The sequence below is a fragment of the Scyliorhinus torazame genome, chromosome 7 (assembly GCF_047496885.1).
Source record: "Scyliorhinus torazame isolate Kashiwa2021f chromosome 7, sScyTor2.1, whole genome shotgun sequence".
In the NCBI taxonomy this organism is placed as follows: Eukaryota; Metazoa; Chordata; class Chondrichthyes; order Carcharhiniformes; family Scyliorhinidae; genus Scyliorhinus; species Scyliorhinus torazame.
The window spans coordinates 231,499,775-231,527,036 of record NC_092713.1 but is presented as its reverse complement, the minus strand read 5'-3'; the positions used below and the strand labels follow the sequence as shown (position 1 = coordinate 231,527,036).

The 27,262-nt window shown below is 44.0% G+C and overlaps 1 protein-coding gene across 2 annotated transcripts in view; it reads right to left on the bottom strand.

Annotated features, from left to right (window-relative positions):
- ergic1 (endoplasmic reticulum-golgi intermediate compartment 1) overlaps nucleotides 1-27,262 on the bottom strand; it is a 167,483-nt gene that overhangs the window by 26,423 nt on the left and 113,798 nt on the right. For both annotated transcript variants that reach the window (XM_072512136.1, XM_072512137.1), the window contains 5 exons: nucleotides 23,593-23,717; nucleotides 19,404-19,508; nucleotides 11,855-11,915; nucleotides 10,016-10,116; nucleotides 4,464-4,586 (listed from right to left, as the gene is read on the bottom strand). In XM_072512136.1, the coding sequence (XP_072368237.1) occupies nucleotides 4,464-4,586; nucleotides 10,016-10,116; nucleotides 11,855-11,915; nucleotides 19,404-19,508; nucleotides 23,593-23,717 (515 nt within the window). The remainder of the gene's footprint in view (nucleotides 1-4,463; nucleotides 4,587-10,015; nucleotides 10,117-11,854; nucleotides 11,916-19,403; nucleotides 19,509-23,592; nucleotides 23,718-27,262) is intronic.

Sequence of the window (27,262 nt, the reverse complement as noted above, 5' to 3'; positions counted from 1 at the left end):
TCATTATTGAACGTGGACACCAAATTGTTGGCAAAGGTACTGGCATCGAGGATAGAGGACTGTGTCCCGGGGGTGGTGCACGAAGACCAGACAGGGTTTGTAAAAGGGAGACAACTGAATGTTAACGTGCGACGACTATTAGGGGTGATAATGATGCCCCCAGTGGAGGGGGAGACAGAGATAGTGGTGGCAATGGACGCAGAGAAGGCATTTGATAGGGTGGAGTGGGAGTATTTATGGGAAGTGTTAAGGAGGTTTGGGTTTGGGAACGGGTTTATTAGCTGGGTTAGACTTCTTTATGGGGCTCCAACGGCAAGCGTAGTTACAGGTCGACATAGATCGGAGTATTTCCGACTATATAGGGGAACAAGACAGGGATGCCCGCTGTCTCCATTGTTGTTCGCGTTGGCAATTGAACCTCTGGCCATGGCGTTGAGAGACTCCAGGAAATGGAGAGGGGTGATTAGAGGGGGAGAAGAACACCGAGTCTCGTTATACGCGGATGACCTATTGTTATACGTGTCGGACCCAGCGGGGGGGATGATAGAGGTTATGCGAATTTTGAGGGGGTTCGGGGATTTCTCGGGGTATAGGCTAAACATGGGGAAGAGTGAATTATTTGTGATACATCCAGGGGACCAGAGTAGAGAGATAGAAGGCTTGCCTCTAAGGAAAGTGGAAAGAAACTTCCGATACCTGGGGATTCTGATCGCTAGGAGCTGGGGAACCTTGCACAGACTTAATCTGACACGGTTGGTAGAACAAATGGAGGAGGACTTCAAGAGGTGGGACATGCAGCCTCTATCGCTGGCGGGCAGGGTGCAAGCAATTAAGATGATGGTCCTCCCGGGGTTCTTATTTGTATTTCAATGTCTCCCTATACTAATCACCAAGACCTTTTTTAATAAAATAGACAGGAGCATCACGAGCTTCGTGTGGGCAGGGAAAGTTCCGAGAGTAAGGAGGGGGTTCCTTCAGCGTAGTAGGGACAGAGGAGGATTGGCACTACCGAACTTGGGCGATTACTATTGGGCCGGCAATGTGGCAATGATACGTAAATGGATGAAGGAGGGTGAGGGAGCGGCGTGGAAAAGACTGGAGAGAAAGTCCTGTAAAGGGACGAGTTTAGAGGCGCTGGTAACGGCGCCGCTACCGATCTCACCTAAAAAGTTTACCACGAACCCGGTGGTGGCGGCAACATTGAATATTTGGGGACAGTGGAGGCGACAGAGAGGGGTGCGGGGAGCCCTGGTGGGGTCCCCAATCAGGAACAGCCATAGGTTCGCCCCAGGAAGAATGGATGGAGGATTTCAGAGCTGGTACCAGTTGGGAATTAGGAGGGTGGGAGATTTATTTATAGATGGGACTTTTGCGAGCTTGGGAGCATTGGAGGAAAAGTATAAGTTGCCCCGTGGAAATTTCTTGAGATATATGCAGGTGAGGGTGTTTACTAGACAACAGGTGAGGGAATTTCCGTTGCTCCCGACACAGGGGATACAGGACAGGGTGCTTTCAGTGGTGTGGGTCGGAGAGGGCAAGGTGTCAGAGATTTACCGAGAGATGAGGGAAGTGGGGGAGGAGTCGGTGGGCGAACTAAAAGGAAAGTGGGAAGAAGAACTAGGGGGGGAGATAGAGGAGGGTATGTGGGCTGATGCCCTAAGCAGGGTAAATTCCTCTTCCTCATGTGCCAGGCTTAGCCTGATTCAATTTAAGGTGCTACATAGAGCACACATAATGGGAGCAAGATTGAGCAGGTTCTTTGGAGTGGAGGACAAATGTGGGAGGTGTGGCGGGAGCCCGGCAAACCACGCACATATGTTTTGGGCGTGCCCGGCACTGGAAGGGTATTGGAAGGGAGTGACGGGAGTGATTTCGCGGGTGGTGAAGGCCCGGGTCAAACCAGGCTGGGGGTTAGCTCTATTTGGAGTTGCGGAAGAGCCGGGAGTGCAGGAGGCGAAAGAGGCCGACGTTGTGGCCTTTGCATCCCTAGTAGCCCGGCGCAGGATCCTACTCATGTGGAAGGAGGCGAAACCCCCCGGACTGGAGGCCTGGGTAAATTATATGGCGGGGTTCATTAAACTGGAGCAGATAAAGTTTGCCCTGAGAGGATCGGCTCAAGGGTTCACCAGGCGGTGGCAGCCATTTCTCGACTACCTAGGGGAACGTTAGAGGGAAGACAGATGACCAGCAGCAGCAACCCAGGGGGAAGGGGGGGGGAAGGGGGAGGGTTAGTTTAGTTTAGGTCAAAGATAAAGGGGTTTTGTTACTTGTGTATTGTTAAAAATTTCTGTATTGTTATTGTTGCGTTTGCTTTGTAAGAGGGGAAAAATTGTTGTTTGGGAAAAAAATTTCAATAAAACATATTTTAAAAAAAAAGAAAGTAACTTAAGAGTACCAATCAACTCTGGGGGATCAGGTACTTTTAACCACTCATGTTTAATCGGGTTTTAACCAGGTCTTCTGAGCCCGGTAATTTTCCAACTTGAGCTACTCACTTCACAGCGAAACACTGGCCCCAAGTACCAGCATTAAGCAAAGTCAGCTAAAGGTTAGTGAGATGTTATGGAAGACTTTCCCTAAATTCAGTCACAACACAGGGGACCTCCTGTTATATGAGCATGATCTTCAATTTCCCACACTAGTATTGCAATCCCAGACCAGACCCCAAAAGCGGCTAGGATACAGGACCTAAACCCCAATATTATAGTTTATTTTGTAAGTCTGATTCGCTGTGGAAAAAATGATTCACTCCAGGAATGATTGCAAGAAGAAATCGGGATTTGGTATTTTAAAACAAAATATTATTCGGAATACAATATTAGGGGCGGTATGGTGGGCGCACTGGTTAGCACTGGACCCGGGCCACTGTCCATGTGGAGTTTGCACATTCTCCCTGTGCCTGCATAGGTCTCACCCACACAACCCAAAGATGTACAGGACAGGAGGATTGGCCACGCTAAATTGCCCCTTCATTGGAACTTTTTTTAATGCATACAATATGAAACTCTTTAACTTCACACCCAAAGATAACAGCTTACAATTACCCCCAAAACACTACGACTCAATTCCCCATTACCCCCGAAACACTACGACTCAATTCCCCATTAAACAAGAAAAGAAAGATACAGCTCTCATTCCAGGTTTAAACCAGCATGGCATAAAGTAATACTTGCTTTACAGAACAGATTCTGTCTCTTGTTAGAACTTCTTCAGACTCTGGCTGAATATCTTCAAATAGCTGCTTCACTGGGTTGTCTTCAGCCAAGACTGCTCTCATTTAAAATATTATTCTTATTTAAACTATCCCACTGGGAAAGAAAACGGCCTTTACTTGTGGTCCAACGAAAAATACACGGGCTGGCAGATCAAACTTCAACTCTTCTCCCCAAAAGCTTTCTCAAAATGTCTCTCTCTTCCTTAGCTCTACCCAGCACTGACATCATCTCATGAAGCTGAAAAACAAATTAACTTTCCAGAGACTGAAAGCAAATGATCTCCCCGGGGACTGTCGTCAGTCAGACCACAGTGCATTAGCCCAGACTGAAAAACACATTCCTCTGTCAATTTCACCTCTGGCTGCTAAAAGCTCCCAGGACCTGCAAAACAGAACCCTCTAAAAAAAAAAAAGGACCACTGCAGTCACACACGATTCAGGCTTTTATCCCTTAAATTGCCCAATACATTTATTATCCAATTTTCCCAAAATCCCTCCTTTCGTCACACTAGCCATCCTGTAACATCTGAGTGAATTTACTGACAAACTAGAGGACAAATCTGTTATAGTTTTATGCTCAATAACATCCACGTTTCCCGTACTTTTTTCCCCCATACAAAACCCTTTCAGCCAACAGATTAAAAAGTTCTCTTTCATTATTCCAGACAAGATTTAAACTGAAGACCCGATTAGGAAAGATGAATGTGGAATACTCTACACCAAGATATAATTTTTTTTAAAAAATCAATACATTAATTTTATTACTTCTCTTGACCTAGCTGACACTATCATTGCAAATTCACTTTATACAATGAGTAATATCAAAAATGCTGAATGGTTTGTACAGATTTAAAAATAAAATAAGCTGTATTGGTAAAGGAACCTCTAAATCAAGCTCTCGGAGAAGAACCCATATCAAGAACCTTTGAGTCAGAGGAAATACCCATCGAGTCCCCAAATGCTGCACTGGAAAACCACAAGGTTATTAATAACTAACCCACAGTACAAGCATGAGAACTTTGAAATATCAGCTCAAATCTTCTTTATTAAGTGAAAGTGCATTGATCTGATTTTCTCAATTCAGATCGAATCACACCAAGGTCACTGAAAAAACTAAACATACTATCAGAATGTTGGCTTTCACGTCAGCTACCCAATTGCTCTTGTATTTGCGATATGCTACATGGTGTGGTCTGCATGGTGTACAGTTGAGCATTTACATCACCAAGATTAATAAGTGTCCACTTACTGTTGTAATAAACCTGTATAATGGTTGTTGCCGTTCAACATATTTTACAGTAATTGGGCTGAGGTCGTATCGGAACCAGATGGCAGGTATAATGCGGCCTGTATGGCTGTATGCCACATATTCCTGAAATATACAAAAACTAAGCATTAATCAAATTTTGACAAACATTAAAAGCTTTTTTCACCTTATTTAGTCATTTCAATCACTGGTATCCAGAAGGGGCAAGGACTAGATTGAATTTATATAGCAGATTCGCACTTCTTGCAAAGAGCTCAAAGGTGCATCACATACACACAATGGACAGGATTTTACTGCCATTCCCGTGAGCAAGGTCTTCCGGGTTCCCCACCGGCAGAGGGTATAAACAACGGAAAACCCCAACGACAACGGCCAATGGCAGGCTGCCTCCACCCCTGCAAAACATGCTGCGCGCAACGGGGTGGGGGGGGCTCTCTCCGCATAGGGACAGTGCTAGAAAAGGTGTCCTAAAAATAGTCTATTCCATCACCAACCTGGCTGGAAAACCACATCCAGCAGGCTCATCTGTCTGCAATAAGGATCATAGAATTTACAATGCAGGAGGAGGCCTTTCAGCCCATCGAGTCTGCACCGGCTCTTGGAAAGAGCACCCTACTTAAGCCCATGCCTCCACCCTATCCCCATAACCCAAGCTAACCTTTTTTGGACACTAGGGGCAATTTATCATAGCCAATCCACCTAACCTGCACATCTTTGGACTGTAGGAGGAAACCGGAGCACCCGGAAGAAACCTACGCAGACACAGGGAGAACGTGCAGACTCCGCACAGACAGTGACCCAAGCCAGGAATCGAATCTGGGACGCTGTAGCTGTGAAGCAACTGTGCTAACCACTGTGCTACCGTGCTGCCCGGATATCAAAGTTACACTTAATTTTGGAACCTGGAATGTAGAACCCTCATGTATAACAAGCAAAAAAATCAACCGGAGCAGAGAATTGTCCTTGCTGCCCGTGAACCCAGGCACATCAACATTGATGTTGCTGCCCTGCAAGAACAGGCGATGGGCAACTGAGGGAAAAAGGCGATGGTTACACCTTCTTCTGGAGAGGAGAACCCAAGGATCAGCCCAGCAATTGGATTCGCCATCAAGAACAAACTCATCAACTGACTCTCATAGCTCTCTGTCGGCATCAACAAATGCCTCTTGACCCTCTGTCTACAACTTGTCAAGAACCAGCAGGCAATGGTCGTGAGTGCCTAGGCCTCAACCCTTGAACCAATGTTGAGTCCAAAGAAAGCTTCTATTTCAGCCTGGACACACATTCTCCAACATTCTTAAGGATTCAAGATCCTCCTCCATGGGGACTTCAACGCCAGGGTTGGAAAGGACTCCCAACTCTGGAAAGGAACCATCCGAAAAGAAGGAGTTGGGAATTGGGGTTCTCCTGCTCACCAAATGCAAGAAACACCAATTTGTCATTACAAACACATTGTTCTACAAACAAATAAGCTCATGATTTCCCGGGACATCAATGATCAAAGCAGTAGCATATGACCGACTATGTTATCGTTCGCACCCGTGCCCAAAAGGATGGTCTCATCACCAAAGCAATGAGCAGTGCAGATGATTGCTGGACAGGCCACCAACTCATCTACTCCTCTATGTCCATCAAACTTCACCAGAAGCAGAGGAAGATGAAGAAGCTCAGAAAAAAGATCAACTTTGAGCAGCTTCAGGAGCCAATAATGCTAGTCAACGTTCAACAACGTCTTCACCAAAATCTCCAAAGTGTCCGTTCTAATGCAGTGGCGGGAAATTGGAAAGAACTGAGAACAGCCATCATCTCAAGCTGTGAAGAAACGATTGGTTACAAGACAAAGAAACACCATGACTGGTGCAACGAGAATGACCACATCATTCAATACCACATCGACAAGCTCTCCAACTCTGGAAAAACAATATTACCAGCAAAGCAAAGAGGAGAACTCATCAAATAGCAAAGGCGGAGTTACAAAGAAGAGCTGTGGAAAACAAGAACCAATGGTGGACTGAGAAAACGAAGGAGCTGCAACTCCTCGCTGACAAGCGCAACACCCACAACTTCTTCAGTGCCACCAAGACAATATATGGACCCAACATCCCAGACCTCAAACCAGTGCAGAGTAAGAGCAGAGCCTTTTTGAGAGACAGAGAAAATATCAGCCTTCAATGGGAGAACACTTCAAATAACTCCAACTGTCTTGCAATCATAGGTGAGGACGCATTTGAGGAAATTCCCCAACTCCTCATCAATGATGATCTTGGAGTCCACTCCCAACAAGTGTGGATAAAGCCAAAGCCACCATTAAACACACGAAGAATGGAAAGGCCACATGAGTGGACAGGATTCCAGCAGAGATTTTCAAACTTGGAGAAGAGATCGCCCGTCATCTCCATCAGCTTCTCCTGAAAATCTGGGACAGACAAAATCCCTGCTGACCTCGTTGCATCATCGCTACCATCTTCAAGAAAGGAGACAAAATGGACTGTGGAAACAGAAAGGATTCTCCCTGCTGTCTGTCACCGGGAAGATCAACATCTGAATCCTCGCGAGCTGCCTTCTCCCAGTCTCTGAAGATATCCTTCTAGAAAGCCAATGTGGCTTCTGACCAAATCGTGGAATAATGGACGTGATTTTCACCACTCGCAAACTTCAAGAGAAATGCCAGGAGCAACATCAACCACTCTAAATGGCCTTTGTCGATCAGACCAAGGTTTTTGACTCAGTCAATTGGGAAGTGCTATGCAAGACTCTGTCAAAGGCCAGCTCGTCCATAGAAATTCATCGACATCCTCCGACTCCTCCAGAACAATATGTCGGAAACAGTCCTCTCCGATGGAAATAAGACAGAAATCTTCAAGGTCAAGACTGGAGTCAAGCAGAGATACGTCATCACCACCACCCTTTTCTCCATTTTCATTGCCCCCATCCTTCACCTGGTCAAAAACAAGCTTCACAGTGGAGTGGACATCTTCTACAGGATGGATGGAAAACCTTTCAACCTCAACGAGTTGAAATCCTAGAAGAAACTAACACTGACATCACTCATGGAACTTCAGTGAGTGGATGCCAATGTCATTTCTGATCTCAAGAGAATCTAAAAGCTACACTTGACGTCTTCGCAAAAGCATACCAAATAATCAGCCTCAATCTCAAGATGACTGAAGTCCTTTACAAACCCACCCCAGGGCAAGATCCAGTCTCTCCCTCCATTAAGATCAATGGAAAACCCTCCCAAACACAGAACATTTCCCCTACCTGGGGAGCCACTTCTCATCTAAGTCTGACATTGATGTGGAGATCCAACATGTTATCCAATTCATGAGCACCGACTTTGGATGCCTAAGGACGAGAATCTTTGACAACCTCAACATTCGTGCTGATACCAAGATCCCCACGTACAAGGCAGTCTTCCTCCTAGCTCTTCTATATGGGTCAGAAACTTGGACCACGTACAGACGTCACCACAAGGCCCTGGAGAGGTACCATCAATGCTGTCTGAGTTAGATCTCTGCATCAGCTAGGCGGACAGGCATACGAAAATCAGCACCCTTGAAGGAGCCAAAAGCACCAGCTTTGAAGCCCCGATCATCCAAAACCAACTCCGCTGGGCCGACCATGTGCTTAGGAGGTCAGATTCACGACTGCCAAAGCAAATCTTCTGTCCAGCTCAAGGAAAGCTTCCAAACCAGAGGACAAAGTAAGTACTTTAAAGACACCCTAAAAGCTTACCTCAAGAAATGCATCTCAGACGTCAATGCCTGGAAGACCCTTGCTCAGAAGACCTACTTGGAGGAACCTCATGATTGAAGGGACACAATTCTTTGAGAGCACTTGGTGGTAAGAGAAGGTCCAGAAAAGGAGCCTGAGAAAGGAATACCAGTGATCTGGAGTCCAAGGACCAATCCCATCTCCCGGAAACACCTGCCAAGTGTGCGGTCGGAGATGCGGCTGAAGAATCAGGCTCATCGTTCATTCAGGGACTCACAGAACCCATGACCAAGACACGTGGACAATCATACTCGTTCGCGAGTGATCGCTGAAGAAGAGGATTGGCTAAGCGAATTTAATGTCAAGTTGAATATTTGAGACAGGAATGTAAAATCTGGTGTGGCATTTCATCAAAAGGATGGTACCTCTGCCAAGGCATCACCCTTCAGTTCTGTTATACTGGATACGAGCCTAATTAATTACCTCCAAGTCCGAAAATAGGTAAATAAATATTCTGGCCGTTCGAAAGGCCTTGTAGCCCCCAAGAGACCTCAGGATGCCTCGCGAAATCGCATTAGATCTCACGCTCACTGGTTGGGTCCAGATTTGCATATTTAAGTGAGCAGTTAGCCTCATTTGAATATGTCTGTGCCGGAATCTCCCAAGGCCCGGGATCGGACACCTGTGCCTGGGAGACCTCACCCTGGTGCCGTTCAGTACTGGTCCAAGAAAAGTGGACCAGGCGTAACAGCACCTTGGGGCGGTCCCCATAGCCACCGGGCGGTTGGGCTCTGGGTAGGATGGTACCCGAGCAGTCCCCCTGCCACCCTCGCACCTTGGCACTGCCATCTTGGCACCGTGCAGTGTCACATGGGCATTGCTAGGGTGCCCAGGTGGCACTGCCAGGATGCCAGTGCCAAGGTGCCCAGGTTGCCCATGCCAGGGAGTGTCCTGCCCTTATCAGGTGGGGTTCAAGGACCCCCTAACAAGTAAGTTGGGGCATGGGTGTGGGTATAGAGCAGAGGCCAGGGTGGGGGGGGGGATTGAGAGATCAAGGCAGCATTTAAAACTGGCACGCCAATCTCTTCATGTAAATGAAGGAAAGTGCAGCCTCGGCGCGGCATTCCTCGTCAAGGCCAAAAATGAAACCCAGAGTCCCCTTTGATAGCGGATTCGTTTTCGCCGCTGCAATCACCTAGAAATACCCCACTAAACTCGCCCAAAATGGGACTCTGTTTTTTTCCCATTAAATTGCGTCCATTACTTAGTATAACTGCTAATGTGGAATGTGAAATTTAAGTGAGAAAATAATGTAGAACATGGAGGATAGAACAACATATGGAGGTGGTGGCACAGTGTTATTGTCAAAGGATTAATAATCCAGAGACCCAGGGTAATGCTCTGGAGGCCCGGGTTTGAATCCCACCATGGCAGATGGTGAAACCTAAATCCAATAAAAAAGAAATTGGGAATTAAAAGTCTAATAATGGCTATGAAACCATTGCTGTTTATCGTAAATATCAATCTGATTCACTAATGATTTTTAGGGAAGGAAACCCTTCTCCTCTGACTAGATGTGACTCCAGAACCACAGCAATGCAGTTGACCTTTAAAATGGCCTAGCTCAGTTCACAGACTCCCTTCAGTGCAGACGGAGGCCAAACGGCCCATCAAGGGCAATTAGGGAAGGGTAACAAATGCTGGCCCAGCCAGCGACATCCATACTCCACAAACTAATGTTTAAAAAGTTAGTTTGGCATCGCTCATATGTAAGCACAATCTTACATTCTTAAAGCCTTGTTAAAACTCAGTCACCTTACCTTTTGTGCTACTGTGTACTGATAGGAAAAGCGTTGATTTGCCTTTAAATCTTCATATACTGTGGGGACTATCTTCACTACATAGTCATGAGAAGCAAGAGCTGTGTGAAAGCAAAGAGAGCCAAATGGTTACATTGCAATATTTAGTGAAGACTTTTGAACTGGATTCCTAGAGGTATTATGGTATGTCATTTATATGTAACAATATTAACATGTCACTCAAGGTACAAAAATAAACAGCGACATCGACCTAAATCTTTATTGGCTTCTAGATATGAATCAAAGCGTGGCTCGTACTTTGGGTTTTACAATATATGATTTGAAAAGCTAACTAAGAGTTTCAGTTTTGGCTTGTCCAAACGACAAGGAATAACAATGTCCAAGTAAATTACCATCATTACCACACTGACAGCTCCAACAAAGACCTTAGCACTTTGAGAAGGATTATTAGTAACATTTTGTCAAAGTGCATAGCCAAAGGCACAGGGAGCAGTATATTTTCTTTGTTTACCTCCCTGTGGCCACCACACCTGAAGAATCTGCAGCATTTCACCTGAATGGTATGATCGACTTCCCAGCATCAGCCATGTTATGATTAGTGTAACCAACCAGCAGACCTGCCTTCAGTAGATTTTTAAATAAAAATGTGAGGAAGACTGAATTACCACTGAAGCAATTAGGACACAGTTCCAACTGGGTAATTTAGTGAAAATAAAATTTTAAGCATCGGTATCTGGCACCCAGGTGGCACGGGACTATTCAACAGCAGTACAAGCACTGTCACAATAGTTGCAGACAATGCTGCCAGCCACATTTGGTGGGGTTTGATCTTCTCAAACTGCTCATGCACCCTCCAACATGTTAATCAGGGAGTGGGAACCATTACTCTAGACTCAAAATATCCACACAGGCGGCTCCATTTCTAGTCCTATTTGGCTGGATTGCTTGAAAGTGAACAATTAGATCAGATAACTTGATTTACACACAGCGACTGCCAGGTTAAATTAGTGCAGGGCACGGTTGGAGGCACTACAGAAACAGCAAGTCCATTTTTCAGACATCCACAAGTTGGTCCAGGTATAAATAATAGTAGATGGGAATTTTTTGAAACCTGATATGCAGCCTCCTTTAATGAATCACGGAAAAGCTCTACTAACCGCAGCAGCAAGGAACAGGAACTGAATTTTCTGCACTATTCACAAACGACGGCAGAATCTCATCAGGGGTTCCGCCTGCCAGCTGGGGAGCCGGCAAGAGACCCGAGCTGCCTATTTTCAGGAAGGCACGCCAAACAAGACCCCGGGGGTTGAAGTCTCACCTATTGATCAGAGGCCAGTAACTCTAGTGCCCAGCAGTGTTATCGGGAAGCAGTGGCTGTTGCAGGCAAAACACCTAGCGGAGTCCCAGGATCGCAGAGCAACCCAGGCCTCAGGTGAAATTTGTTAGGGATTGAGGGGATGGCATTGGCAGTAAGGACAGGAAGTGACTCTCAGTTGGTTAATACCGGCAGCGGCAGGACGAGACCATTTAAGGGCCTCAATAAGCAGCGAGGCAGGAAGGCCGACCTTGAGACCTCCTGCTCAGAACTTGATTCTGAAGGAGGCAGGGTTCAGTTCGCCACCCTCTCACCTAATTACATGCCCTTCCCAGCCTGCCACAAGAGAGAGTAGAAGACTCTGTCCAATGTTTCAGTAGGTGTTCCAAATTACCTTGTCGTAATTGGTAGATCACAGCCCAATTGTTTCCTTGAAATGTAATTTACTAGTCACACTTGTTATGCAATAATATGAGAAGTAAAATTAAAGTCTAGCATCTAAACTGACTCATGCGAATACTTACGATTTGAGCTGCGTTTATCCGCTCTGGCTAGGGCATTAAAAGCAGCTTGAACATTTTTAACCTGAAGAAATCAAACAAGGGTACCTTTTATACATTAACATATTGGCTTTGGAAATAATTTCCTCATGTTTAATGTAACATTCATTTAACTTGAAGCAGCTGACAGTGCTCAGGAGACTTTTCCTCCTTTATTAAGACCTTTCAACATATGTAGCAAATATTCCGTTTTCAGTCATAATTGGCTGGGGGGGGGGGGAAATGGAGCTGAGTGAGGGGGATCTGGTCAGGGCAGGAATTTTAAAGTGGCAAACTGTCCAAGCACGTAGGGAAGTCAGCAACAAGCCAGCAACTTGCAGGTTTCAGAGGCAGGACAAGGCCCGCCAGCCAACACACTCCCAGGAGGCGGGTTGTCATTTCAAATATAATAAGGGTGAAAGCATCAGATTCAGGTTTAATTGTGACCAGTCAAGTTATCGAGTATAGCCCGTCAATAATCTTAGGTCTCAGGACACCTTAGCAGCAACAGGATGGTTGAAAAAGCCTGAAGGAGAAGACAAATGCCTTCATGACACTCCTTGTGAGCTAGGAGGGACAGGAGTGCTTCCTTCTGCCCTTCCAAACTCCTCCACCTTCAAAAATGTCTCTCCCGACTCCCTATCCCCTGCAGGGTTCGAGATTGGATTTTCCCCATTACCGGACTCAAAAAGAATCTGCCGACACTGGGCAGGGCTCAGACATCTACACCAGGCCCAGGTTCGAGGATCAGATCCACCCCCCCCCCCCCCCCCTTACTAATCAAGTAACGATCAACGGCATCTTTCAGCTTCTCCCGTAGCAGGTTTAACATCTTAGATCATGTTCCCAAATGTTTTATTCCAACATGCGTCGAGACCTGCATTGAATTTCATCTACTACAATTCTACCTGCTTGCAAATACTCCTGGGTCTTTGCAATGCTGGTTGCTTCATCATAGATATATTTAAGCTCAGCTTGTCCTTATCTCCATTCTATTTCCTCTCTACTTAGTGTCGTCACCAATACTATTAAAGTATTCAAAACAGAAAGTTACATTTAAAGAATTATGCAAACTTTAAATCTATTTTCTGTTTCCATTTTCCTCCTGCTCCATAAGTAATCTGGGAATCAGCCCCAGGAACAGCAACACTGGGTTCCAACTGCTCTGTGATGAGAGTCTGAATAGTGAAGGGTGAAGTGCTCACATCACTGGAACCACCTGGCCGATACATGATGTAATTTTCAGGAAAGAATTCAGCAGCTCAAACTGGCTTAAGTACTTGACAGATCAGAGGTTTGATGGATATGTTAATTTTTAATGCGCATTTCTTTATCTGTTGGTCGCTAACGTGCTGTGTTCTTTTACTGAACGTGGCCAATTTACTCGCATAAGACAAATGCCCCTGCTGCAATAATTCTAGGATAAATACTGATAGAGCGACTTTCACAAAGAAACGAATATCGACGAGTCATTTCTGAATCACTGGAGATGAAAATGCCGTTTAATTCCATGCAAAGGAAAAACTTTTAAAGGAAAAATGGTATTTGTAGTGAATTATACCCCTCAGCCAGTTCCCTTCTCCCAGATACCAGCATCATTCTATTTCACCATCATTGGATTTAAATTAAAGGACAAACCATGAATTACATGGCCCTTTATCCTGACTCTCATAGATCATTTCAATAAAAATATTTTTTTTGATTCACTGAAGTGTGAACAGACAAATCCCACCGTCACCGGATTAATGGTCAGATAATCCAATGAATATTGGTGATATGACTGCCCTTTCTCAGGTAATAAAGTCCAATTAAGTTACCTGAATGTAGCGCACATCAATGCCACAATTCACTCTTAAAGGAGTTAGAGCAGTACCTCTTGAGTGTGGCACTCTCTCAGGCGCTGCACCGAAGTGTTTGCTAGCTTTTCACAGAAAGGTTTTGGATAAAGTGTTGCTTTGACTGGTTTATCAAACATGATAGGTGTGAAAGATTTACTTTTTAAATTTAGAGTGTCGTGTTATTTACCCTGGGGTAACACAGACTGCAACACGATGCAGTTAAATGATCAAGCATACACCAAACGTAGGCGTTGGTTCAATAAGATTTATTGAACTTCAGTAACGAAGCACACTTCAGTAACGAAGCCTTTGGGTTGACTCTCTACTACGCTAAGTAAACTAACATTAACTATCTAGACCAGGATAGCTCTGATCCACGTGTAGAAGGTGTTGAATGATTTGTACACACTGACCGTCACTACAGTTGTCACCAGTGGAAAGAGGCAGAGTGCTGATGCCTCATGTGTTTTATAGTTGGAAGCTCCCCCACTGGTGTTGTCTGGTGATTGGTCGTGTTCTGTTCTGTATGTTGATTGGCTCACCTGGGTGTCTGTCACTGCCTGCTTTTACCTCATGATGTGCATGGGTGCATATTATGACATCCCCCCTTTTAAAAAAAAATTTGTCGGCTGCTTAGAGCATATACGACATATTTACAAAAGTAACTATATACAGCAATTGGTGAGTGAATGGATATGTACATGTAAGGTGTCGAGCGTGCAGAAACATAACAGTATATACACAAAGGAACTATTTATAAGTCCAGTCGTTGGGGCTGTCGTCGGTTTCTTGTGGACCGCCTGAGAGGTGGAGGCGGGGATGATGGTGTCTTGACAGGTTGGCATGCAGCCAGATTGGTGGCCTCGTGGAGCGAGCTGTCCGGATAAGGCAGAACGACATCTGGGAATGTGAGATCCGGTGGTGGGCAGGCAAGTTGGCGTAGTGCCCTTCTGTTGCGCCTGACAATAGATCAGCCATGCGAACCACAAACGACCTGGGAGCAGCCTGTCGAACAACAAAAGCTGGAGCTGGCCAACCTCCACCAGGCAACTTGATGCGAACAGCGTCCTTCAGAGAGAGCACAGGCAGACCAGTAGCATGAGCATCATATGTTATCTTTTGCCGGGTTCTGAACTGTTGCATCTTTTGCAGCACTGGAAGGTGATCCAGGTCAGGTACATGAATCGCGGGAACAGTCGTCCTCTGGATCTGTGACGGGATCAGGTTCCAAATCCAGCAGACCTTGCTGCACACTTCGAACGCGTGTGCATTAGAACTGGGATCGCTGGCCCCCTATCGGAGGTGCAGACCTGCACAAAGCCGCATAATGGCCAAGCTTCTTGCAGTTGAGACATTACCTGCCTCTTGCAGGGCATTGCCGCTTTAAATGGGCGGTGCTGCAGTTGGGGCGCGTCGTCGCACATGCGCAGTGCGGTCAGCTGCCGCTCGCAGCTGCGCAGTGCCGTTTTCGGCCGCTTCGTTCTCCCGACCGTGGTGCACATGCGTAGGCTCCCTGGAAAAGTGCGCGAAATGACCGCCTTCATCGATGCTCAGACGCTGCATTCAGGCAATGGCCTGTACACTCTCAGCCTTGTGGGATGCAAGTTGGTCCTGCTCTGCCGACTTAAGGCGGAAATAGCGACTTTGTGCCTGTTCGTGGACTTTGCACGTCTCGATGGCCACTGGCAGAGTCATATTTTTTATTTTTAGGAACTGCTCCCGCAGGGCGTCGGAGTGTATGCCAAACACGATTTGATCCCTGATAAGGGAGTCAGCGGTGTCACCGTAGTTGCAGGATTGCGCTAGAATGCGAAGATGAGTGAGAAAAGACTGGAAAGGCTCATCCTTACCCTGAAGGCGCTGCTGGAAGACATAATGCTCGAAGCTTTCGTTCGTCTCGACCTCACAGTGACTGTTGAATTTGGCTAAGACGGTCTGGAACTTGGTCTTGTCCTCACCGTCGGCAAAAGTGAGCGAATTGAAGATTTGGATGGCCTGGTCCCCCGCAGTCGACAGTTGCAGCGCGATTGTTCGGGCATCGATCGTACTTTCGAGGCCCAAGGCCTCATGTTATAGACTGAATTTCTGCTTGAAGACCCGCCAGTTGGCGCCAAGGTCCCCGGAGATCCGGAGCTGTGGAGGTGCCTGGATCTTTTCCATGCCGCTGGAAGGCAGTTGCTGGTCGTCGGTGAATATTCGAAGGTAAATTACTTAGAAGCAGTAGCCACTCCTGGTATAATGTCGTGTTATTCACCCTGGCGTTACACGGACTGCAACACGATGCAGTTACATGATCAAGCATACACCAAACGTAGGCGTTGGTTCAATAAGATTTATTGAACTTCAGTAACGAAGCACACAGCTGCCTGTGGGTTAACTCTCTACTACTCTAAGTAAACTAAACTAACATTAACTATCTAGACCAGGCTAGCTCTGACCCACGTGTAGAAGGTGTTGAATGATTTGTACACACTGACTGTCACTATAGTTGTCACCAGTGGAATGAGGCAGAGTGCTGATGCCTCGTGTGTTTTATAGTTGGAAGCCCCCCCTCTGGTGTTGTCTGGTGATTGGCTCACCAGGGTGTCTGTCACTGCCTGCTTTTACCTCATGATGTGCATGGGTGCATATTATGACATAGAGTATCCATTTCTTTTTTTCCAACTAAGGGGCAATTTAGCGTGGCCAATCCACCTACCCTCCACATCTCTTTGGGTTGTGGGGTGAGACCCACGTAGACACGGGGAAAATGTGCAAACACCACACGGTCAGTGACCCGAGGCTGGGATCGAACATGAGTCCTCGCCGCCGTGAGGCAGCAGTGCTAATCACTGCGCCACCGTGCTGCCCTAGATAGTGTGAAAAATAATGGGCAGTTCTGATGTTAATGAGCTAGCTGAATATTTACCCAATAGTCTGTGTATTGTAAACAATTTGTTAGCTTGGCTCAATAACTGTGCCTCAAAATCCTCGTCCGGGATCTTAAGTATAATTCCTTTTTTGGATTGGGGTTATTCAACTTAAGACAGTGAGTGTGTTTGGAACAATTGAATTCTTTCAGGTTTTGAAGGTTAAATAGGAAGTGACTGGAGATGGCTCTTTCAGTTGCAAAGATTTTCCTGTGTGTGGAAGAGGTCATTAGGGATGGTTTACAAAGGGAGAATAGTAACAAAAGCTTTGTGTTTGATGGAGAAGCTGCAGTTAAACTTATCTAAAGGGCTGAGGAATGAAGGGATAATACAAGCCACAGCTCAAAATTGAAATTTGCCTGAGAACCTTGCCCCTCGCCTGAGGTGTGGTGATCCTTTGGTTAAATCACCGCCAGTCAGCTCTCCCCCTGAAAGGGGGAAGCAGAGTCTGGTCATCTGGTCTATGGTGACTTTAGTGTTGGTTCAAACAAAGTTGATAGGTAGAGCTAGTGAAGTGTTTGCATCACTATCAGAGGAGGTATCTAGGGATTATGATGAGCTGAGAAAAAACATATTAGGTGCTTATGAGTTAGTGCCAGAAGCCTACAGACAAAGGTTTAGAAATCTAAAGAAAGAACCAGGTCAGACATATATAGAATTCAAAATAATTAAACAAAATCATTTTGATAGGTGGATGAGAGCATTAAAATAGTCCAAATATATGATGTTCTTAGGGAAACAATTATTTTGGAGGAATTTAAACATTCACTTCCTGCAGTAGTGAGAACTCATGTGGAAAAGCAAAGCATTAAAACTGCTAGACTGGCAGCAGAAATGGCAGATGGTTTTGAATTGGTTCACAAAGCAAAGTCCAGTTTTCAACATCAATTTCAATCTGTGAAGGATAGGGAATGGGGAAATGAGAAATTCACAAGTAGTCAAGGCAAAAGAGATTTAATTGGTGATGTTGAGGAGAGTTTGCCTCAGGTTAAAGAGGACACCTATGATAGTGGAAGAGAGATAAGAAACCTTAAATGTTTTTATTGTCATAAAGTTGGAGTTATGAAGTCACAGTGTTGGTTGCTTGAATACTGGGAAGACAGACTGGGTAATCCAGGATAAGCCAGTGGCGTGTATTAAAGTGGGAAGAAAAACCATTGTCCTAATGGAAGAGGTGCAACCCAGTGTACAAACTGTTCAGAGGCTGGTGGATAAGCAGGTGGCAGAACATTTAAAGGATTTTATCTGTGAGGGTAAGGTTTACTCGTGTACAAAGTGGAATAGGTAAGGAGATTAAGATCTTAAGGGATACAGGAGCAAGTCAGTCTTTAATAACGAAAGATAAGGAGATCTGTAGTTTGGATGTGTTGCCTGGGTAGGTGGTAATATGTGGAATTCGTGGTGAGAGGAGTGTGCCACGATGTAAGGTAAGGTTCGGGAGTCTGGTGAGAAGTGGTGGTAGGAGTAATAGAAAAATTACCTTTTTCAGTACAATTTATCCTAGGTGATGATAAAGTTGGATCACAGGTGGGAGTACAGAATACTGTGGTTGAAAAGTCAGTAGAAGGTCAAACAACAGGTGTTGCAAGAAGTATATCCTGGAGTGCTTCCTGATTGTGTGGTTACAAGATCACAAAGCCACAGATTCAGACAGGAGGAAGAGAACTTGAGTGCTGTTATGGACGCTGAGGTTCAGTTGTCAGAAACCATGTTTGATCAAGTGGTTGTTAAAGAACAGGAGCAGGTGGTGGATGAAGCGGATATCTTTAGCTCAAGAAAGTTGGTTGAAATACAGCAGAAAGATTCAGAGATAAAGACTTTGTTTTAGAAAGCATATACTGAAATAGAATCTGAGTGTACACCAGAGTGTTATTACATTAGAAATAATGTACTAATGAAAAAATGGTGACCTTTACATATTCAGACAGATGAGAAATGTGCAGAAGTTCATCAAGTGGGGCAATTTCTTCACTCTGAGGGTAGTGAGTGTCTGGAATGTGCTGCCAGAGGTAGTAGTAGAGGCGGGTACAATTGTGTCTTTTAAAAAGCATTTAGATAGTTACATGGGTAAGATGGGTATAGAGGGTTATGGGCCAAGTGCGGGCAACTGGGACTAGCTTAATGGTAAAAACTGGGCGGCATGGACTGGTTGGGCCGAAGGGCCTGTTTCCTTGCTGTAAACTTCTATGATTCTATAATAATGTATTGACATATCATTGACATACCAAGCACACTGTTTTATTGGTCATGGATCCATTTTTTTGGCTGTGAGCAGTGAGAGGTCTAACATACAGACAAGGAAAGCGGACGGATGCTTTTGGATCAGGATTCTGCTCAGGCAATCTAATTTTTTTAAATTAAAAACCTAAAGGCTGTGAAGCAGGGAACCCTAAACAAAATGTCCAAAGAAGGATATGTCATAAGCAGTTAGAAAATAGTTTTTAAGTTAATGAGATAGAGAAACCTAGCATGTCCAATTTTGTAAGTTATGCAAAAGCATCTTGAACTATGTGAATCTGACCATAATCACTGCCATGACAAAAAGCAAATTCTTCATTCAGTAGCATCAAAGCATGAGAGGTGAAAACCTACAAAACAAGCCTACCCAATATCATTATAATTGCGATTGGAATTGAAGAAACAACGGCAAACCATGGGTTTCTAGACCTCACTCATACTGGCAGTTAAATCTGATGAAAGAGTAACACTCAGTTGCCACTTTGGGCAGGGTTTTAAAAAATCGGACTTGAGAATGGCAATGATTTTAAAGGAGAAGAATGCACTTACCTCTATTATTTCACCAAACGTCAGTTTGTTCACTACATGAGTCATGTCTGGACTATCTGGTTGCGCGGTGGCACTGTGTGTGGATACATGGAAATTGCCTGGAACCTAACAAAGACATATTTATTTGCTTACACAAAACAACTTAACCCCAGAATTACACCTAATGTACAAATGCAAAATCAGTGAGTGAACAAAAATACAGGACGCTTAACACAGGGGTGGGTTGGAGAGGAGCAAAATGTTGTATTTAAATACAACGAAAGGTTTTGGTCCAGATTTTGCGGTTAGCACCAAATGAATGCCGCTTACAGTTAACATTCTGACCGCCGCCCACAAGGTTTTCATGGGCTTTAGAGGAGAGACGGGCTGCAATCAGGTGTCTGATCCAGCACAGTGTTCTCCACATGGCATCTGTGAGTGAGGCAAAAAACACAGCAAAGCTCTTCAACCAGATTAAAGAATCCCAACTGTGACAAGCAAATTAGGTATAGATCATATACAAAAAGAGAAATAAAGACCAGAAAAAACATATGAGTTAAGACTCAGCCAGGAAAAGTAAAGAGAGTTCATTTTTTAAAAAGAAATCTCCAACACTTATGAATTTTTGAAGTGGTGAGAGTCAAAATGAAATTTACATTTTCAGGACCAGAGAGGTTGCTTCTCATTAGCTATCAATTATCATGTCACTAAAAACTTATCTGCTCCTAAGTGCACCAGCCCTAACTTTTAATGGTGTCTTTCTAGTGAGCAAATAGTCCAAGTTATATATGGACTATATAACTTGGACTAGTTATAGTCCAATATATTTCAATATTGAATCCATCAGCAAAGGACTCCTACAGTGCCCCCTGTGGAGGAGCAGGTATCTCCAACAGCAACTTCCAGATATCGAATGCATTTGGGTGGATAGCAGAAGTTGGTATCTGATTTACTGGAATATCGGCGAGCGCCATTCACCTCACTGTTATTATCAATGCAGAATCTGAACCACTATCCTCCACACAATTTTCAATCAAACAAAATAGTTTTAAATAATAGGCTACAAATAGAGTATGTTTAAATTTTCCATAGAATCACTTCAGTGCAGTAGGCAACCATTGGCTCATTGGGTCTGTACCCACCCTCCAAAAAAGCATTCTACCTAGACCCACTCCCCCACCCAATCCCTGTAACCTCGTGCATTGATCATGGCCAATCTACCTAACCTGCACATCTTTGGTCTGTGGGAGGAAACCGGAGCACCTAGAGAAACCAACGTAGACATCTCATAGACATTTTTCATTATTGAAATTTTTTAAAATATTATTATATTAAACAAAACACAAATCATAAATAAATGCTGTCAAAAACAGGGTACAATTTGCACTGCATTCATCATATCATATAATTTACAGTGCAGAAGGAGGCCATTCGGCCCATCGAGTCTGCACCGGCTCTTGGAAAGAGCACCCTATCCAAGGTCAACACCCCCACCCCATCCCCATAACCCAGTAACCCCACCCAACACTAAGGGCAATTTTGGACACTAAGGGCAATTGATCATGGCCAATCCACCTAACCTGCACATCTTTGGACTGTGGGAGGAAACCGGAGCACCCGGAGGAAACCCACGCACACACGGGGAGGATGTGCAGACTCCACACAGACAGTGACCCAAGCCGAAATCGAACCTGGGACCCTGGAGCTGTGAAGCGATTGTGCTATCCACAACGCTACCGTGCAGATAGCTTTAAACTAACTCAATGAGGGTAGAAATTCATGACATTTGGCCACGGATTCTGTACAGACTGGTTGTAAGCAAGTGATGTACAGAAGTCATTAAGCAAAGTCATGCCAGGTTTCAAATGGAGGGGTTGAATCATATTTACTCATCGGGACATTTATCAAGATGCTGCTTTATGTTTCAGCATACTGAGGGAATTATCAGGCTGATTCATGTGTGCCAGTGTTTACGATCAAGTCCACATTTTAATTATTCCTCTCCACCCCTGAAGGTAATGACGTGATCCTGCTCCATTGGCATCAGCTGACATCTGGTGAAATAATGATGGTTTAGACTATAGCAAGATATTTCTCACGGTCTTTAGGATAAACATTAGCAGGCATCAATGTACATCCATCACGCTCCAATTTCAGATCTGCATTTACTGACTAATATTACCTACATGGACCCATCATGAAAAAAAATTCAGTGATTAGCCAAAAGTTGCCACTCCTAAACAGCAAACAATTTCCAAGTCACTCAAAGTTATCAGAAGATTAAATAGCATTTACCTTACACTTTACTGGCTTGATCAAGACAAAGAGAAAGATTCCTACCATATGACTCAATATCCTTTACACAAGTAATCTAAGTCACAAGGGCAGTTACAAAAAATAAAGTGTTGTCTGTGGTCGACTAGTCGCTGGATCACGATTTGAAAGTGAGGTACCTCAACGCAAAGGAATTTTGATTCACAGGATTATTGATGAGTCAGGTATGTAAACATATTACCTCACTTTAATAGCGCATACAGTAAATTATTCTCCTGAACAAAACAGTGCAGCTGGTACAGACCCTTTACTGCAGCGTAAAATCGAGTTATGAAACTATTACTTTTTATCCCTTAAGTAAACAGAAGTAGGTGTACATATTTCCAAACCAAAGAAATATTCAAATTAATTAAAGGGATGGGTGAACCACATAAGGCTGCACAGAAGGGATGCTATTTGACCTATCATAAATTTATGCGCCGATCGCTTCCTAACAACAGAATCTAGTTTTGTCCACTTTATCTTTTCCAGCAGTTCAAATCAATTTGATTATTTTCTGCAACCGCAGTAAAATGAACAGATCCAATCACTTACAATCCTTTCCAATGACATATGGTTTGTTCTGATTTTTATATCTGACATTTTGATTCAGAAATCATTTGTGATCATGCATTAAACTGAACAAATCTCCTGTGTTTATACAATTTGGTTCCTCCCCTAATGTCCACAATTCAAAAATCCTCACAACTGTTGCATGAGGCATGGCTTTGTGGGCTTATTTTAAAAAGCTGTGATTGAGGGCAGCATGGTGACGCCATGGTTAGCACTGCTGCCTCACAGCGCTGAGGACCTGGTTTCGATCCTGGCCCCGCACTGTCCGTGTGGAGTTTGCACATTCTCCCTGTGTCTGCGTGGGTCTCACCCCCCCACAAACCCAAAGATATGCAGGGTAGGTGGATTCGCCATGCTAAATTGCCCCATAATTTAAAAAAATGAATTGGCTACTCTAAATTTATTAAAGAAAAGCTGTGATTTCTTATGAATCATTTGGGGTAGAGTTCCCACATGGCAAACATACATGAAATTGGACCCAAAATGTGCTTGGCTAGATTACGGGAGAGATCTTCTAGCTGTTCATGCCGGTTAGATCTTCCGGTCCTGCCACTGGTGCACATCTGCTACGGGTTTCCCGGCGGCATAGGGTGGATCCAATGGGAGATTCCATAAACAGCGGCAAGACCAGAAGATCCCACTGCTGGCCAACGGAGGGCTGCTCCCACCGCTGTGAAACACGGTGTGGAGAGGCCAAAACATCTCACCCGACAATTCAAAGCTTCTGCTAAAATTAATGAGTAGAATCATAAACTAAAATCTGTGAACCAAAGCAGTAGAATGTAACCACTTGTCCCTTTCCATAAAAGACATTGCTTCATGTATTTAGGGCTGGTAAACAAGTGCAGTTTTATTGTTGCCGCTGAAAACGGGTTTATCACCAAAAATAAGCATGGTGTGTCCAGTCTTCCACTTAAACCAGATTTGAAATCCGTGAAGAATTACTGAAACATACCACACTGAACCATTTAATAGTTCAGTGTACACTAGCCAGTTTCTTTGTCAATTAGATAGTTGGAAAACCTTTCAAAAACATGCCTAATTAGTTCGTGTAAGTCTAAAGAGTCTTCCTGACCAACATAAATCGGGGGAATCTTGCAACGTCAATCTGGGGACATGGCCAGTTAGGTGTGTGGAACCCTTTCTGCTGGTTTGGAATTTGTGCAGAAAGCTAGTGAAAATTCTATCACCCCCGTCCCCTTTGTGTTCATGTTTTTCCTTTATTTGATCAATTAGTAGATGTTTGGACATGAATCGTAACATTTCTGAACACATGAAGGTTTTTGCAGTTTTTAAACTTTGTAAAATATCCTTTCAAACTCACCTTATTAATACTAAACTGTCCCTCAAACCTGCAGCCTTTGCCATTGTTTAGAGGAAGTTTCATGGAGTTATCAATGTGGCCAACTTCGTGTCTTCCCATTTCATCTTGGATGTCGAGTCCAACAACTAAAAAAAAAGATTTTAAAATAAACTAATCGCTACAAACTGTACAAACATGAAACAAAAGTCCTCAAAACTTTCAAAGTAACTTCGACCATATTGTCTACTTAAAATTCTGAAATTGGCTTTTGAGGGACTAAAATAACTATTCAATTAGTTCTAAAATAACCAGGAGCTAATTATTAATGCTAGACTCCTCATTATTCAAAGAAGTATGTGACAATTCTATTTGTGCATTACTGACACAATATAACATTGGCTAGAATGTGCATGAAGATTGCATTTCGTCCTGGTAAAACTAAGGATATTTGGTCTAAAATAAACACCTTAGAATTAATCATTATTATCAGCCTTTAAAATGCAAAAATCTCAAAACAATGCTCTGTGTATAGGCCTGTGATAGGGTGTCACGACATCCTGGACTAGTCCCAGTCAATTCCAGCCCAAGCTGATCCGGAGTCGCAACACAGGTGAAATTAGATTTAATTTAAAATAACCAAGGTCTTTGGATAAGCCCGAGAAACTACAGTCCCCAGGTTTGTAACTTTAACACAAGTAGACTTTGACTAAAGGGTTAAAGAGATATGAGAAACAGGTAGGGAGGTGGAATTGAGACCAGGAAGAGATCAGCCATGATCTGATTGAATAACGGAGCAGACACAAACGATTGAACTGCCTATTCGGTTCTTAATTCCTATGTTCCTATGATGTACAGTATTTTAATTAAACTGACAGAAAATGTAACTGACTATCTAACACTCCTTTCCCAAGCCCCCTTCCTAGCTATCCCCACTCTCTACACACACACTCAGACAAACAACACAGAGGGGAAAGGTGGTTGATGGGGAAAGAAAATATGAATAAAATAAAGGATAAAGGTCTTTGATGCACTGGGATGGCTTCCAGTTCATGTCTTTCTGAAATTCAGGCTTTCATTTTGGTACTTCTCCCTTCAAGGCTTGAGATAGTTTTCTCTGGCTAGGTTGTCAGCGTTCTCTGTAGACTCAGGATCATTTCAGATTCACATCAAAGGATGTGCCAGGCACTCACTGCTTTGAGAACAATAGAGCAGTTCTTTCACTTCAGCCAGTCCCAAGCCACCTTCCTAACTATCTCCACTCTCCACACACACACTCAGACAAACACAGAGGGGAAAGGTGGTTGATGGGGAAAGAAAATATGAATAAAATAAAGGATAAAGGTCTTTGATGCACTGGGATGACTTCCAGTTCATGTCTTCTGAAATTCAGTCTTTCATTTTGGTACTTCTTCCTTCTAGGCTTGAGATGGTTTTCTCTGGCTAGGTTGTCAGCCTTCTTCTTTAGGCTAAGGATCATTTCAGGTTCACAGCAAAGGATATGCCAGGCACTCACTGCTTTCAGAACAATAGAGCAGTTCATTCACTTCAACCAGCAAGAGAGAGAGAGAGAGCATTCCTTTCACTTCCAAGGTCTACACATTTCTGCTAAGTTCTCTCAGAAAGCATCACACAGAACCAATCACGGACTGTTAGCGGGTAGAACACTGTCTCTGGCCAACCCATCGATTGCCAGTTAACCAATCAAACAGAGTCCCTCCAAAGCTGGTTCATAAGATCCATTCAGTACAGGTGTCTGGCAGCTTCTTTCCAAAACTTAAAACCTGGGAACACAGCGTGGTAGCAAGCAGGCTGTTTTAACTTAGTCTTTTGCTTAAAGGCACATCCCGATTATGGGTCCACAGACCAAAAATAATCAAATAAGATAAAATAAATAAAATAAATGGGAACATAGGAAATAACAGGAAGGACTCTTACAAGGGTGATTTGTTAAGTTAATTATTTTGAGAACCAAATTTTGCAATTTGGCTTATTTTTCTGTGAAAAGCAAAACCCAAAGATCTTGCCAATGATGTACAAAAGTAATCAGTTTGGTTGAATGTGAAGTGCTGCATAAACTATCACAACTTACAAAGTAGACAATAACTAATTTCTTTCTTCAGTGTAGTTTGCATTAACATACAATTAATAACCAATTTCTTCCTTCAGTGTAGTTTGCATTAATATACAATTTTCTGTCGGTGGGTTTAGAATTTTTTTCGCAGTGAATATGACCATTGAACTCAAAATTATTTCTTAAGCTGTCTTAAAAGCATGTAACCGTAAACCCCGACCCAGTTTTGAATTTGTTTTGGCGTGATTCCAGTGTTTCGAAGGCTACTACAATTCTATTTTGTAAGCCAAAATAATTGTATCATGGAAGGGCTACAGATACCCTAAATATCAAAATATTTCTAGTTGCTACAACTGACTTCATTTTTACGCCAAGAGTTGATAAACTAGTCGTCAGGCTAAAAATTACGATTGTCATGCATTGGCCACTGCTCTGTACATCATCTTTGCTGGTATATATTATATAGGTTTTTCAGCATATCTCCCCGATATATTGAACATCAACTCATCTCCCTACTGATATTTACATAACCAGTCTCTATAGCCACAAGACATAGGAGTAGAAGTCAGCCCTCGGCCCATTGAGTCTGCTCCGTCACTCTGATCACGACCCATCTGATATCATAGAATCATAGAATTTACAATGCAGAAGGAGGCCATTCGGCTCATCGAGTCCGCACCAGCCCTTGGAAAGAGCACCCTACCTTAGCCCACATCTCTACCCTATCCCCGCAACCCCACCTAACCTTTTTGGACACTAAGGACAATTTAGCATGGCCAATCCACCTAACCTGCACATCTTTGGACTGTGGAAGGAAACCGGAGCACCCAGAGGAAACCCACGCAGACAAGGGGAAAAGATGCAGACTCTGCACATACAGGGAATTGAACCTTAGGATCCTGGAGCTGTGAAGCAACTGTGCTAACCACTGTACCACCGTGCTGCCCTTCAACTCCACTTTTCCACCGTGTCCCCATAACTCTCGATTCCCTTACTGATTAAAACTCTGTCTATCTCAGCCTTGAACATACTTTTTCTCCCTCTTTTAAAAAAAAAATAAAGTTAGAGTACCCAATTCATTTTTTCCCAATTAAGGGCTAATTTAATGTGTCCAATCCACCAACCCTGCATCTTTGGGTTGTGGAGGCGAAACCCACGCAAACACGGGGAGAATGTGAAAACTCCACACGGACAGTGACCCAGAGCCAGGATCGAAACTGGGACCTCAGCACCGTGAGGCAGCAGTGCTAACCACTGCGCTGCTGTGCAGCCCTCGCCTTGAACATACTTAAATGACCCAGCCTCTACAGTAAAGAATTCAACGGATTCACTACCCTCTGAGAGAAGAAATCCTTTCTCCTCGCTGTCATGAATGGGCGACTCCAACTCTTTGATTATGCTCTCACTCCCCACCCACTCCTTTGCAAGCACAATGTCATGACCAACCAGCCAGAGACCTCACAATTGCACGTACACACTAGTTCCTCTGTGCTTACGAGCAAATTAGGAGGACTTCTGGGACAATTTTGGAGGATGAGACAGGCAGAATATATGGATTCGATGGAAGCTTTGAGGATCGCATGTGTAGAAGAGAATTTTGGGTCATTTTGTGACAATATA